At 42.0% G+C, this 14,126-nt stretch overlaps 1 protein-coding gene across 3 annotated transcripts; it reads left to right on the top strand.

Moving 5' to 3' along the window:
• The first annotated feature begins 3,010 nt into the window (after positions 1–3,010).
• LOC139562944 (dihydroorotate dehydrogenase (quinone), mitochondrial-like) lies at positions 3,011–13,885 on the top strand. 3 transcript variants are annotated; one of them, XM_071381137.1, is made up of 9 exons: positions 3,011–3,153; positions 3,611–3,820; positions 4,094–4,293; positions 7,792–7,874; positions 9,489–9,676; positions 10,151–10,264; positions 12,615–12,768; positions 13,194–13,353; positions 13,464–13,885. In XM_071381137.1, the coding sequence occupies exons 1-9, from the start codon at positions 3,136–3,138 to the stop codon at positions 13,546–13,548; spliced, it is 1,212 nt and encodes a 403-aa protein (XP_071237238.1). In that variant the 5' UTR covers positions 3,011–3,135; the 3' UTR covers positions 13,549–13,885. The 3 variants fall into 3 exon arrangements, with proteins under 3 accessions (XP_071237238.1, XP_071237240.1, XP_071237239.1); XM_071381138.1 differs by lacking the exon at positions 3,011–3,153 and adding an exon at positions 3,162–3,223; XM_071381139.1 differs by lacking the exon at positions 10,151–10,264.
• Positions 13,886–14,126: the final 241 nt, after the last annotated feature.

Here is a 14,126-nt window from a genome sequence, read left to right as displayed (position 1 = left end):
GAAACAAAACAGAGGATATGACTGCAAAACTACCAACCACTGAAAACTATAATTGTGTTAATGCTTTGATAGCAAAAAGTGCTTAAAACATCCCACTGGGCACACACTGGTTGAATCAACGTTGTTTCCATGTAATTTGAACAAAATTACGTTGAACCAACGTGGAATAGATGATGAATGGACGTCTGTGCACAGTGGGATGTGACAGAATATCGCACTGCACTTTTCACACGGCAACATTTCTGACCCTGAGGAGCTCATCCATCTTGGTCACTTGTTTCTCCATGCTAGACAGACTCCTTGACATAGCTGTAGGATAACAAGGAGAGGAGAGAGAGAAAGAGAGAGAGACGTTTAGTTTGTGGAAGTAAATGGTTGGTTGAAACCGTGAAACAAATTTGCCACCATACTTTCCACCAACTTACGGTTGACTTTAATTTGATGGCTTCTCCAGTGTCTTGACTTGCCACTTGCTCCCTGTTTGTTCTACAAAAGTCAACAAGAACCATTCATATTCACAATAACTTTACTGACGCTGCACCATAGGATTACAACAACTGATAAAGGCCACTAATAAAAGCCACTTACCATACTCTTTGATGCATTTGTAGAGATATTAAAAACTGTAGAACAAGAATTGTACAGCACAGATTTCATTCAGGATATCATTGAGGCCTCTACACTATTGTTAAACAACGAAAGAAAATGTTGCAGCATATCTGCTTACAATAAGGATCAGGACACATTTTTAAAAACATGTTAAAATGGGGTTATTGAAGGTGCTGTACCCAGGGTGCAGAGGTAGCCACGCCGAGCGCTGCAGTTGGTTGAGGTCACCAGCTGAAAGGGATCCATCATCACATAGGTGCAGAGGAGCGGGACCCTCCCATTACCCTTAGAAGTACCATTCTCTCCTGTAGCATTATACACTACAGACACATGAAACAATTATTGAAAAGTTATGAAATTGACTGTTTTCCATATAATACTGTTATTTTAATATTCTGTTTTCCAACAAAAATGTATCATTTAAAAAATCCTTATACTATAGCTGACGGATCAAGTGTGAAAGCTTGGTTCTAAGTTTTCCCTATGGCTATGTTCCAAGACAGGTGGAAATAGGTTTCATTATATAAAAATAATGGATTTCCTGTCATCATTTGACACTGATAATATATCTATAGTGAAGACGTGCCTCACAAATGGTAACTGTCAGGGTTTCCAGTTAAGACATGATTGTCATTTACAAAGTGCATCTGTACAGCTCATGAATTCCATGAAGACCATAAGCAGTGGCTTAATTAAGATTACTCAACTTTATCATTGAATTAGAAAATCTATAAAATTTTCATGGTTCACAGAGAGCTTAAAGCTGCAATCAGCAGTTGAAACAATAACAAAGTGTACTCCCATCCACCGTTTTACTAAAAAGCTAAGGGATGGGGCTAGAGAAATGTACCCACTGGGCAAAAACTGGTTGAATCAATGTTGTTCCCACATCATTTCAACAAATGTTGTTCCCACATCATTTCAACAAATGTTGTTCCCACATCATTAAAACAAAATAATGTCATGTGATGAAGTTGAATCAATGTAGAAAACTGACTGAATTTTGAAAAAAGTAATCAATGTAAGAGCATTTTGTCTTTTTTTTCACCCAACTTTTAACATGAAGTCAATGACATGGTGATATTTTTTGTTATTTTACGTTGAAATCATGTTAGTTGACAAATTTAAATCAAAACTTGACATTGAACTGATATCTGTGCCCAGTGGGTAACCACTCTCAAATTCATAGACAGAGCTATGAATGCAAGGACTGACAATCCATGATATCAACATTATAGTTTAAAAAATGTGTTGAGGCTATACAGTGTTTGTTTACATTTAGTTTGTTTACAAACATTGGAGGAAAAGAAGCTTATATTTTGAGTTCTGATGGGGTACAACACTTGAACTGAGCTCATATTATTCAAGAATCAATGGGTACATTTCATTCATTTATATGTCCAAAAATGGATGTAACTACATCAGATTGCCCAATATTTTTTCAATTAGAGCTATAAGGAAATCAGTGTCAAACAAAACCTCTGCAAAAGACACAGAGCAGCCCTGGAACCATAGTATAGAGTGGTTTACTAGTATTTTCTAGTGGGTTACCAGTATTTTTACTCACCGATCACCGGCCCCTGGTACTTCCCTATAACACCCTTAGCCACCCACCAAGTGAGGTTTTTTGTGTGTCTCTCTTTTGAGAAGTCCTGAAGGAAGCTCTTAGTCTTGCAATTCAGGTCCCCCAGAAGTTTCCCTCCTCGCTCCTTGCAGGACTCCTGGGCTTGAGACCAGCTCTTTGGCTTTTGAAAAAACTCATAGGCCATATTCCTGAACACATGTTTGAATTCTATACAAGTGGTATTATCTGCATCATCTTCACTGCATGCTGTACTGGCTGTAGATTCAATCCCCACAGAAATCCACAAAAACAAAGAGGCTCGTATGAACAAATCCATTATAGATGGTAGAGCTACGATAGCCTACAATCTGCAACAAGTACTGATCTCAGAAGAAAGGCAGACTCTGCCCATCTTATGGAAATTAGAAAGCTTTCTTTCGAGAAACTGTGAATACACTCTTACTATTATTAGGAAAATCCCTGCAGACACTCAAACAACATGCAAAGTGAAAAAGTGCCTTTACGTCACTCAAAGGCAGACATTTTGAAGAAAAACCTTTCCCAATCTACTTCACTTTACAAGTCAATTGATGTAGCCAAGGCCTAATATTGACATTGAACAGGGTTGTAACAATACATCTTTGGTTTTCAATTGGCTTATAAAATTAATTTAGGCTCATAAGCTATCCCTTCATTTTGAACATCTGCCGTTTTAATTGATCTTATTTGTGCAAATTTACTCAGTGAATTACTAGAGTTACTAATGAGTCCTTTGCCATATTCATATTCATTTGTTATATTCATCCTAATAAATTGTAATGTTTATCATACAGAATCATCACTGAACTCTGATTTGACGTTTTCGGAGCTGCCTTTGAAGTATCGTGAGATTACATTCAGGAAGTGATTCTCGGCAACGTGAAAGAAATGCTTCCAGACGTTTGCAAAGTGATATAACATCCATGGCGGGACAACTGAAGGTAACATCATTGATGAAGCAGTGTTGTTTTAATAGTTTGTATTTGTCATGAACAATGTTTTGACTATATGGTAAGCGAAACTGGGAAGTAGCCACTTCACGTTAGCTACTACAATCAGAGTGTTGTTGAATGAAGTGAGCTAGCTAACTTTGCTCAATTTGGCTTACTACCATGTGGCTAGCAAGTTCATGTAACCAGCCTCTGTGAAGTGATAAGTTAGTTAACTGTTTGCTGGATCCTGAATGACCAGACAGGCATGCTAAATTATACCCACTGGGTTGTACACATGGGTTGTTCAGAGCTGGTAACGCTAGTCTCTCTTGGTATTATGGTTCACTCTCTGTCATCTAGTACAATAACAATAATTGCTACTCCCTTCAGTTCACCTGATGTGCTTCAACAACAGTGCATCATAGTTCAGTTTATTCCCATCACATTGTTTTATTTTTCTTTGCAGCGTCTGAAGGACGCAGTGAAGATCATTGGGTCCGGCAGCGTCCTGTTTGTCTCCTACCTCACTGCTGTGGGAGATGAACGCTTCTACACCAACCAGCTCATGCCCTTGCTGCAGAGGATTGTGGGAGCAGAGACAGCCCATGTCATGGCTGTGAGGTTAATCGGCCTGGGTCTGGTGCCTCTGAACCGCTACCAGGATCCAGTATCACTGGTCAGTATGGGAGGAGGTGCGGGAGGAGGTGCCCTTTAGCCTGTTGGGTGTGTTGACTCCTTGCTTACACTGAATTGCCTTTGTGCTGGTGTAAGATTAGAATGGAATGCTTTGTTTGAGAACCTTCACTCCCACTGTCTCATAACTCACCCTAGCTAGTCAAATCTCTTTGTTAACCTTTTTAATCTAAGTTGTTACTGTAATTTTGGTCACTGTGTACTTCTATGGAATTTAGGCAACAGTTTGACCTGGCGTTGTTACTTCTTATTCCAGGAAGTGAACGTCATGGGCTGTAAATTCAAGAACCCCATAGGGATAGCAGCAGGATTTGACAAGCATGGGGAGGCTGTTGACGGGCTTTATAGACTAGGCTTTGGCTTCGTGGAGGTGGGGACCATCACCCCCAAACCCCAGGAGGGGAACCCCAAACCACGTGTTTTCAGACTGACCACTGACCAGGCGGTCATCAACCGGTACGGTTTTGAATGAATTAGACATGGCTACTGAACCATGGCATGGCTGTCATTCATTATAGATGAATGTTTTTAGCTTGTGAATTCTGTGTCAAACGGCAGCGAACAGAGACATCACAGATAGTTTATTTTGTCATTCGCCACTCTGTTCAAAGGGAATAAGGCTGCCGCCTTCACGTTTCAATTTTTTTTTTTTTTTTTTACATTGAGCCTGGTGACAGACTACAATTGTTGTAGCACAGCTTCTTCACACTGAAATTAAGGAGCCAAATGAATGTTATCAGGGTGTTCCACCGCTACCTCCTTGCGTTCGCTTTCATTCTCTGAAAAGTGCTGTTAAATGAGATGCCAAGGCACGAACATACATATTCACGAGTTGTTAGAACACACTACTTTGCGTATATGAAGGGACATATTGGTTGTCAGAGAAGTTAATCCTTAGTTCAGGAAAAAGCTTCCCAGATCCAAATGTAAATCTATGTATTTGTAAATAATTGATACACAATAAAGGTGTGCGTTTTGTCATGGCTGTCTATGCTTGCTTGACATTGTTCTAAACATTTTAAGAAAAAAAATATCCAGGACCATCCAATTTCTTCAGGGATAGGGGCGATACATTTCTGTGATTTTCTTTAGTGTTTTGAAAAGCAAATTCTACACAGACTGACTGTTAACACTACCCTAGCACAACAACAGTAGGGCTAATACAGTGAACTCAAAGTATTGGGACAGCAATTTTATAAAACATTTTTTGCCTCTACTCCAGTACTTTGGAATGATACAATGTCTACTTTAATTTGAGGGAATTTATATTAAATTGGGTGAACCGTTTAGTAATTAAAGCACTTTTTTCACATAGTCTCCCCATTTTAGGGGACCAAACATTTTAGGAAATATTCACTTGTGTATTAAAGTTGTAAAAAGTTAAGTATTTGGTACCATATTCATAGCATGCAATGACAACATCAAGCTTGTGACTACATATTCGTTGGATGCATTTGCTGTTTGTTTTGGTTGTGTTTCACAGATTATTCTGTTACCAATAGAAATGAATGTGAATGGTAAAGTGTATTTTGGCATTTTGGAGTCACCCACCCACCTGTTATTGTAATGGTGAGAGGACATAATATTTGTGCGTCTAACTTTCTCATTCATCATTCATGCGGGATTATCCATAATCATGGTAGCATCCACATGAATGTAGAAGGTGTTTAGAAACATATTCTTATTTACAATAAAAGTGACTCAAAATTGGCATTATTTTACCTGAATTTTTTTATTTAATTTGTATCTTCTCTTAAACAAGTATAATTCCAAACCAGTTAAACATACGAGCAACAATTTATAGATGCACACAAACAATTTACCATTCAATTCTATTGGGCACAAAATAATCTGAAACACAACCAAAACAAACACCAAATGCATCCCAAAAATGTGTAGAGTAACAAGCTTGATGTCGTATTTGTGTGCTATGAATCTGTGACCAAATACATAACTTCTTACCACTTTAATACACATGTAAGTGAATTTGTCCCAATACTTTTGGTCCCCTAAAATGTGGGGGACTACAGTTGAAGTCGGAAGTTTACATACACCTTAGCCAAATACATTTTCACAATTCCTGACATTTAATCCTTGTAAAAATTCCGTCTTAGGTCTGTTAAGATCACCACTTTATTTTAAAAATGTGAAATGTCAGAATAATAGTATAGAGTGATTTATTTCAGCTTTTATTTATTTAATCACATTCCCAGTGGGTCAGAAGTTTACATACACTCAATTACTATTTGGTAGCATTGCCTTTAACTTGGGTCAAATGTTTCGGGTAGCCTTCCACAAGTTTCCCACAATAAGTTGGGTGAATTTCAGCCCATTCCTCCTGACAGAGCTGGTGTAACCGAGTCAGGTTAGTAGGCCTCTTTGCTCGCACAAGCTTTTTCAGTTCTGCCCACACATTTTCTATAGGATTGAGGTCAGGGCTTTGTGATGGCCACTCCAATACCTTGACTTTGTTGTCCTTAAGACATTTTGCCACAACTTTGGAAGTGTGCTTGGGGTCATTGTCCATTTGGAAGACCCATTTGCGACCAAGCTTTAACTTCCTGACTGATGTCTTGAGATGTTGCTTCAATATATCCACATAATTTGCCTCCCTCATGATGCCATCTATTTTGTGAAGTGCACCAGTCCTTCCTGCAGCAAAGCACCCCCACAAAATGATGCTGCCACCCCCGTGTTTCCCTTTTTCCTCCAAACATAACAATGGTCATTATGGCCGAACAGTTCTATTTTTGTTTCATCAGACCAGAGGACATTTCTCCAAAAAGTATGATCTTTGTCCCATGGTGTTTATACTTGCGAACTATTGTTTGTACAGATGAACATGGTACCTTCAGGCATTTGTAAATTGCTCCCACGGATGAACCAGACTTGTGGAGGTCTACAAAAACAATTCTGAGGTCTTGGCTGATTTCTTTTGATTTTCTCATGATGTCAAGCAAAGAGGCACTGAGTTTGAAGGTAGGCCTTGAAATACATCCACAGGTACACCTCCAATTGACTTAAATTATGTCAATTAGCCTATCAGAAGCTTCTAAAGCCATGACAATATTTTCTGGAATTTTCCAAGCTGTTTAAAGGCACAGTCAACTTAGTGTATGTAAACTTCTGACCCACTGGAATTGTGATACAGTGAATGAATCTGTTTGTAACCAATTGTTGTAAAAATTACTTGTGTCATGCACAAAGTAGATGTCCTAACTGACTTGCCAAAACTATAGTTTGCTAACAAGACATTCGTGGAGTGGTTGAAAATGATTTTAATGACTCCAACCTAAGTGTATGTAAACTTCCGACTTCAACTGTATATACAAAAAGTGCTGTAGTTTTGTATAATTTCAAATCCAAAGAGCTCGAGTACAGAGCCAAAACAACAACAAATGTATCACTGTCCCAGTACTTTTGGAGCTCACTGAGGATGTATCCAAATTGTTTGTCTTTTATTTCATGGAGTTAGTAAATGACAGTAAGTTTTTGTATATTAGGCTAGAATCAATATGATTAATTAAATTTAGCATGTATGATATGCAGGGATGTGAGATGCTCAGACTAACAAGCCGCTTGTATAATAATATGCCCAGAGTGCTTCTTTCACTCCTCAGTGAACAACAACACAGTTTCCCAGAAGTTAAAAGTCAAGATGAGTGCATTAGATGATTAAAGGCCTCATTTCCTTATGGTGGTGTTTATTACAGTTTTACTCAACTTACTGCAATTATTTGGCTAAAAAAAACATCTGGATTTCATGTATTATGGATTTTAGTAATCAAATGAATTGAATGTGCACTCTAGACAATTGGGGATTAACACATACTGTATCATAATGGCATGATAAAGGAATGGAGCCTAAATTGCTGATTGCTTTTTTGGCAAATTTATGGATTTTTGTGTATTACATCAACTTAACCTCTTGATTATGTTGTGGGTATGTTTCAGATATGGGTTCAACAGCTGTGGTCTTGCAGCAGCACGGGAGAGACTAAAGGCAAGAGAAGGCACCCAGGTAGAGCTGACTAAAGGTACTAGAGACACAACTCATGTTTCTGTCCTGTCTGTCAGACTGATAGATGGGTTGGACAGTGAGCTGACAAGTGTCTCAGGAACACAGCCAACTACACTACACTATAATCCTCTGCCCCTATTGTATATGGAGATTCCCTTTCCCCAGGCTGTTCCTAATACCAATCACACTCTGGCAGAGGAGCTAGTAAACACTTACAAATGAGTCTCCAAGTCAGAACAGTACTAGCCTATACTGTCTTCTATTGACAGACAAAAAGCAAACGACTGAAATGTTTTTGTCAAGTGTTATCGACAATACATTTTCACCATTGTATTTTTAAAACATTGATTTATATCTTTGATGGAGCGTTTGATGGAGCGTTTGCTTCAAGTTTGATTGAAATCAATTTGCCATATTTCTCTAGTTTTCAGTAAAATAGAGCATTCGTAACAAAATGTTCCCCACTGATTTGGATTGGGACATTAAGCCGAAATCACAAGGGGGAAGTCCGTCAACGGCGTGAATTTACTTGTGCGAGAGTAGCAAGCATTAATTCACATAGACGACGTAACGTAAGCCAGTTATTACGCCGCGATTGTCATGGAAAGCGGTTATAAACAGTTGTATACTCTCTCAATCTGAGGTACCTCATTTCCAGGTTTTCCAGCCATAGTAGCCTAGACTATATGCCCATGATCGAAATCAAAACAGGTAGGCCGCTGTATTGCTTTCAAATATGTAGTCTATTTATCAGATAAACCTTAGCCTACAACCAAATTTTTACTTTTTAACCATACAACTTTACATAGCAAAGTAGGGAAGATCATAACAATTCCTTCGAATTCCCTTTGTACAAACAACCCACTCAATCTCTGGAACAGATTTGATTCATTTAAACCAAGGCACTCGCTAACCATGCACATTTTTTGAGCTGTATTTCAATCCAATCCGCTGTAAGCAACAACGGTGATACTGTCAAGATATGACATTGACCACGTGATATTTAATTCTGAAACAAATCCAGTTTCTAAATGTAGAATGTCGTTGCGTTCCTGCATTGCTACACCGTTTTTCATAATCACCAGCCTATATAGGCAATGGTGGCGCGCTGTTAAACTTATGAACACTAAATTGACATTTTTAGCTATACATTTCACAATTCCAGAGGTAACAATGCACCCACAGTCTATTTTTTGACAGTTTATCAGCGCATTTCACCAGCATTGCTCCGCGTAGACGTGAGAAAAATCATCATCTGGACATGTGTGCAACATTCACCTTCTACTACCATGTCTGTCAAGTTGTGAACGCATACAGTTTGATGCATACGTTCGATAAATCCAATTTATGCGCCACACAGAACGCACTGCAACTGCCTCTGCAACTCAATGCTGCGAGGCAAACGCGGCGTTCCATTGGAAGTTAATGTACTTCTGGTGTACCAAAATACAATGACGATGACGGTGTTATCGAGGCGTCATTTGATGCGGTATACGCTCGTGACGCAGTTGACGCTTGCGGACTGTCTGTTTTCTCTTAATTCACTCCCATGCATTCTATTTATGTTCTGACCTTAACCTCTCCCAGGGACTCATAACTGTAATATATCCTGGTGTCTGTGTGTTTTTAGCTGGCCTGCCCCTGGGCATCAACCTGGGAAAGAACAAGCTGTCGCAGGACGCAGTGGCAGACTACCTGGAGGGGGTGCGGACGCTGGGCCCTCTGGCTGATTACCTAGTGGTGAACGTGAGCAGCCCCAACACCCCAGGCCTCAGGGACCTGCAGGGGAAAGGGGAACTTCGACAACTGCTGTACAAGGTCAGTGGTGGCAATTTTTGACTGACCTAGATATGATTTATTTATCCTTTAATTAACCAGGATATCATACTATTTATGTCATTTATTTTATGTTTATAGTTTATGTATCGTTGGCTGTCCAGAAAGCATGGTGCTGCAACTTTTCCTTTATTGAAGTCTGGTGTTTCTGTTCAGTTCGACTTTTATTGATATAGCCGGTGATCTTTCATTTGGGTTTCTACTTCCCAATAGACAACATACACATCACACAAGCACAGCACAGCACTGTTTGGATTGAACACGATTAACCTTAGGAAAAACTGCTCAGCTATATTGCTCTTGTTTGGTCTCCATGTTGTGCTGTAAATTGTTAAATCTCATTGACCTGTGTGGATGTGATGGATCGCATTGATTGTGTGTCTGTGGCGGCTCATGTGTATGTCCCTGTACCCTCCTGTCATCCCCCCCGTTCCACCACCCCCCTCTCCCATCCAGGTGCTGAAGGAGCGTGATGCCCTACAGGGGGGGAGCAGGCCACCTGTACTGGTGAAGATTGCCCCTGACCTTACCGCCCAGGATAAGCAGGACATTGCTGATGTGGTCACAGAGGTCAGTCAGAGACCTAGCCACACAGGGGTCAGTCAGAGACCTAGCCACACAGGGGTCAGTCAGAGACCTAGCCACACAGGGGTCAGTCAGAGACCTAGCCACACAGGGGTCAGTCAGAGACCTAGCCACACAGGGGTCAGTCAGAGACCTAGCCACACAGGGGTCAGTCAGAGGCCTAGCCACACAGGGGTCAGTCAGAGACCTAGCCACATAGGGGTCAGTCAGAGACCTAGCCACACAGGGGTCAGTCAGAGACCTAGCCACACAGGGGTCAGTCAGAGACCTAGCCACACAGGGGTCAGTCAGAGACCTAGCCACACAGGGGTCAGTCAGAGACCTAGCCACACAGGGGTCAGTCAGAGACCTAGCCACACAGGGGTCAGTCAGAGACCTAGCCACACAGGGGTCAGTCAGAGACCTAGCCACACAGGGGTCAGTCAGAGACCTAGCCACACAGGGGTCAGTCAGAGACCTAGCCACACAGGGGTCAGTCAGAGACCTAGCCACACAGGGGTCAGTCAGAGACCTAGCCACACAGGGGTCAGTCAGAGACCTAGCCACACAGGGGTCAGTCAGAGACCTAGCCACACAGGGGTCAGTCAGAGACCTAGCCACACAGGGGTCAGTCAGAGACCTAGCCACACAGGGGTCAGTCAGAGACCTAGCCACACAGGGGTCAGTCAGAGACCTAGCCACACAGGGGTCAGTCAGAGACCTAGCCACACAGGGGTCAGTCAGAGGCCTAGCCACACAGGGGTCAGTCAGAGACCTAGCCACACAGGGGTCAGTCAGAGACCTAGCCACACAGGGGTCAGTCAGAGACCTAGCCACACAGGGGTCAGTCAGAGACCTAGCCACACAGGGGTCAGTCAGAGACCTAGCCACACAGGGGTCAGTCAGAGACCTAGCCACACAGGGGTCAGTCAGAGACCTAGCCACACAGGGGTCAGTCAGAGACCTAGCCACACAGGGGTCAGTCAGAGACCTAGCCACACAGGGGTCAGTCAGAGACCTAGCCACACAGGGGTCAGTCAGAGACCTAGCCACACAGGGGTCAGTCAGAGACCTAGCCACACAGGGGTCAGTCAGAGGCCTAGCCACACAGCGGTCAGTCAGAGGCCTAGCCACACAGCGGTCAGTCAGAGGCCTAGCCACACAGCGGTCAGTCAGAGGCCTAGCCACACAGCGGTCAGTCAGAGGCCTAGCCACACAGCGGTCAGTCAGAGGCCTAGCCACACAGCGGTCAGTCAGAGGCCTAGCCACACAGCGGTCAGTCAGAGGCCTAGCCACACGGGTCAGTCAGAGACCTAGCCACACGGGTCAGTCAGAGACCTAGCCACACAGGGGTCAGTCAGAGGCCTAGCCACACGGGTCAGTCAGAGACCTAGCCACACAGGGGTCAGTCAGAGACCTAGCCACACAGGGGTCAGTCAGAGGCCTAGCCACACAGGTCAGTGTGGTTCTGTGGGCCTCTCTATGTAGCCTACTCACCAAGCCTTAACCTACAGTATATAGCCCCCAATGACTTGGGGCTGCTTACTTTGGTCATCCGTGTTTCTCCTGTTTGCTCATCTTCCTGAGCACACTTCTCACCCCACTCACGTAGTCGGCTTGTGTTCTGTAGCCGTCATCAGATCAGTCCTGCTGCCGTGGGTCTTAGCCAGCAGAGGACTTATGTCACCAAATTGATTTGAATGCATTATTGTTGCCTCCTATCCACTCTCTATGTTAAGGGGACTGGAGGAGTGTTTCTGTTTTTCTGTGTTCATGTAAGGGGACAGACTCCGAATGGAAAAAGACCGATAGAAAGCACAGCAAATATTTAAAGAGTATTAGATACGTTACGGTAAATTTGTGTCGGACAGTCCAATCATTGAGAATGAAGATGAACAAATCGTAACTTATTTTTCATGATCCATCTTTTTTAAAAGTGAGTTCTGTATTCCATTGGAGTTAGTGTAGCATTATTATTGTTCCAGGCACACTTAAACTAATACACTCAGGCTGCGTTTAGACAGGAAGCCCAATTCGGATCTTTTTTCCACTAATTGGTCTTTTGACCAATCACATCTGATCTTTTCACATCAGATCTTTTTCAGAGTTAATTTGATTGGTCAAAAGAATTAGAATTGGGCTGCCTGTCTAAACGCAGCCTGAGTGTATTCGTTTAAGTGTGCCTGGAACAATTAAATCAAATTTTATTAGGATGCTACACCAACTCCAATGGAATACAGAACTCACTTTTAAACAGATAGATCGTGAAATATTCTCAATGATTGGGTTACTTAAATTTGTTTTGATGTGGTGTTATGGGGTAATGTCAAATAGGTAATCATGGTTTGTGTTTTAGCTTGGTGTGGATGGGCTGTTGGTCTCCAACACTACAGTATCCAGGCCTGAGACCCTACAGGACCCCCAGAGTAAAGAGGTGGGAGGGTTGAGCGGCCAGCCCATCAAGGAGCTCTCTACACGCACTGTGAGAGAGATGTACAGCTTGACAAAAGGTAGGTTGGCTCCATGAAGGATCATCATAACACTGTTAATGGTTGTTGCTGCAGCTGATACTGGCCTGATTACTATTATTTGACCATGCTGGTCATTTATGAACATTTGAACATCTTGGCCATGTTCTGTTATAATCTCTACCCGGCACAGCCAGAAGAGGATTGGCCACCCCTCATAGCCTGGTTCCTCTCTAGGTTTCTTCCTAGGTTTTGGCCTTATTAGGGAGTTTTTCCTAGCCATCGTGCCTCTACACCTGCATTGCTTGCTGTTTGGGGTTTTAGGCTGGGTTTCTGTACAGCACTTTGATATATCAGCTGATGTAAGAAGAGCTATATAAATACATTTGATTTGGATTGATTTATTGTGGGCTGGGGTGTATAGAATGTTCTCTTCATTCACCCAGTATTGTTCTTTCTCATTGAAGGTAAGGTGCCAATCATTGGAGTTGGGGGTGTAGCCAGTGGACAAGATGCCCTGGACAAGATCTGTGCTGGAGCCTCATTGGTCCAGTTGTACACGTCTTTAACCTATCATGGTCCACCAATTGTCATCAAAATCAAAAGGGAACTAGAACAGCTTTTAAAGTAAGTGTGAACTTGCATGTGTTCTTTTTACTGAGTGACTTCATATGTGGTTTCATCTAGTCAAATTTCTTGTATTTTGTAGTATTCTGACCGTATCCTATATTTTACAGAGAACAAGGATTTGCAAGCATATCGGATGCTGTTGGAGCTGACCATAGAGGAGCTGAGGGGAGATTTCAACAACAGCCTAGTTAGGGACAATGATCAAGGCTCTGAGTGTCAGTCAGCTCTACAGGTTTGACTGATTACAATCCAGTTTCCTGCCTTTACTTGAAGTCTATAGTACATGGAGTGGCTTGCCTGGTCAATTCATGTAACGACTGCCTAGAATGATATCTGTGCACACAAATATTACAGCAGTATTGGTAACCTGCCCCATTTCACGTTCTTACTGGATCTGTTGGTTATTGGGCGATGTAACCGTAAGAATGGTTAAGTGCTAAATGACACCAAAGTGCTAACAGTATTTTGACACTAGCAGTCACGTTGTCATGTGTAATGTATGTAAAAAATAAACTGTTTTTTAAAATTATGTAAATATGTGTGCTCTATTCAGAAATACTGTGTGCTGCTATTTATAGAACTATGTGACCATAGAAATTGAACATTTGTTCACAAATAACTTCCATTCAAAGTGCTTAAATGCACGTCCCTTGTAAATCAATGAACTGCTACCCACATAATGGAGACCTCGTCTGAAGTTAGCGCTGATCACCTAGTAATGAGCGGAATGACAATTACCTGACAATTACCATTTAGCCTTGCTGCAGCAG

Source organism: Salvelinus alpinus, chromosome 33, assembly GCF_045679555.1.
Source record: "Salvelinus alpinus chromosome 33, SLU_Salpinus.1, whole genome shotgun sequence".
Taxonomy (NCBI): Eukaryota; Metazoa; Chordata; class Actinopteri; order Salmoniformes; family Salmonidae; genus Salvelinus; species Salvelinus alpinus.
This window is presented reverse-complemented; position numbering and strand designations above follow the sequence as displayed.

Bases quoted from the DNA above. Each gene is read 5' to 3' on its own strand.
- LOC139562944 (XM_071381137.1), top strand. The intron at 3,821-4,093 runs GTCAGTATGGGA...TTCTTATTCCAG, and splicing joins ACCAGGATCCAGTATCACTG to GAAGTGAACGTCATGGGCTG. The intron at 12,769-13,193 runs GTAGGTTGGCTC...TTCTCATTGAAG, and splicing joins GATGTACAGCTTGACAAAAG to GTAAGGTGCCAATCATTGGA.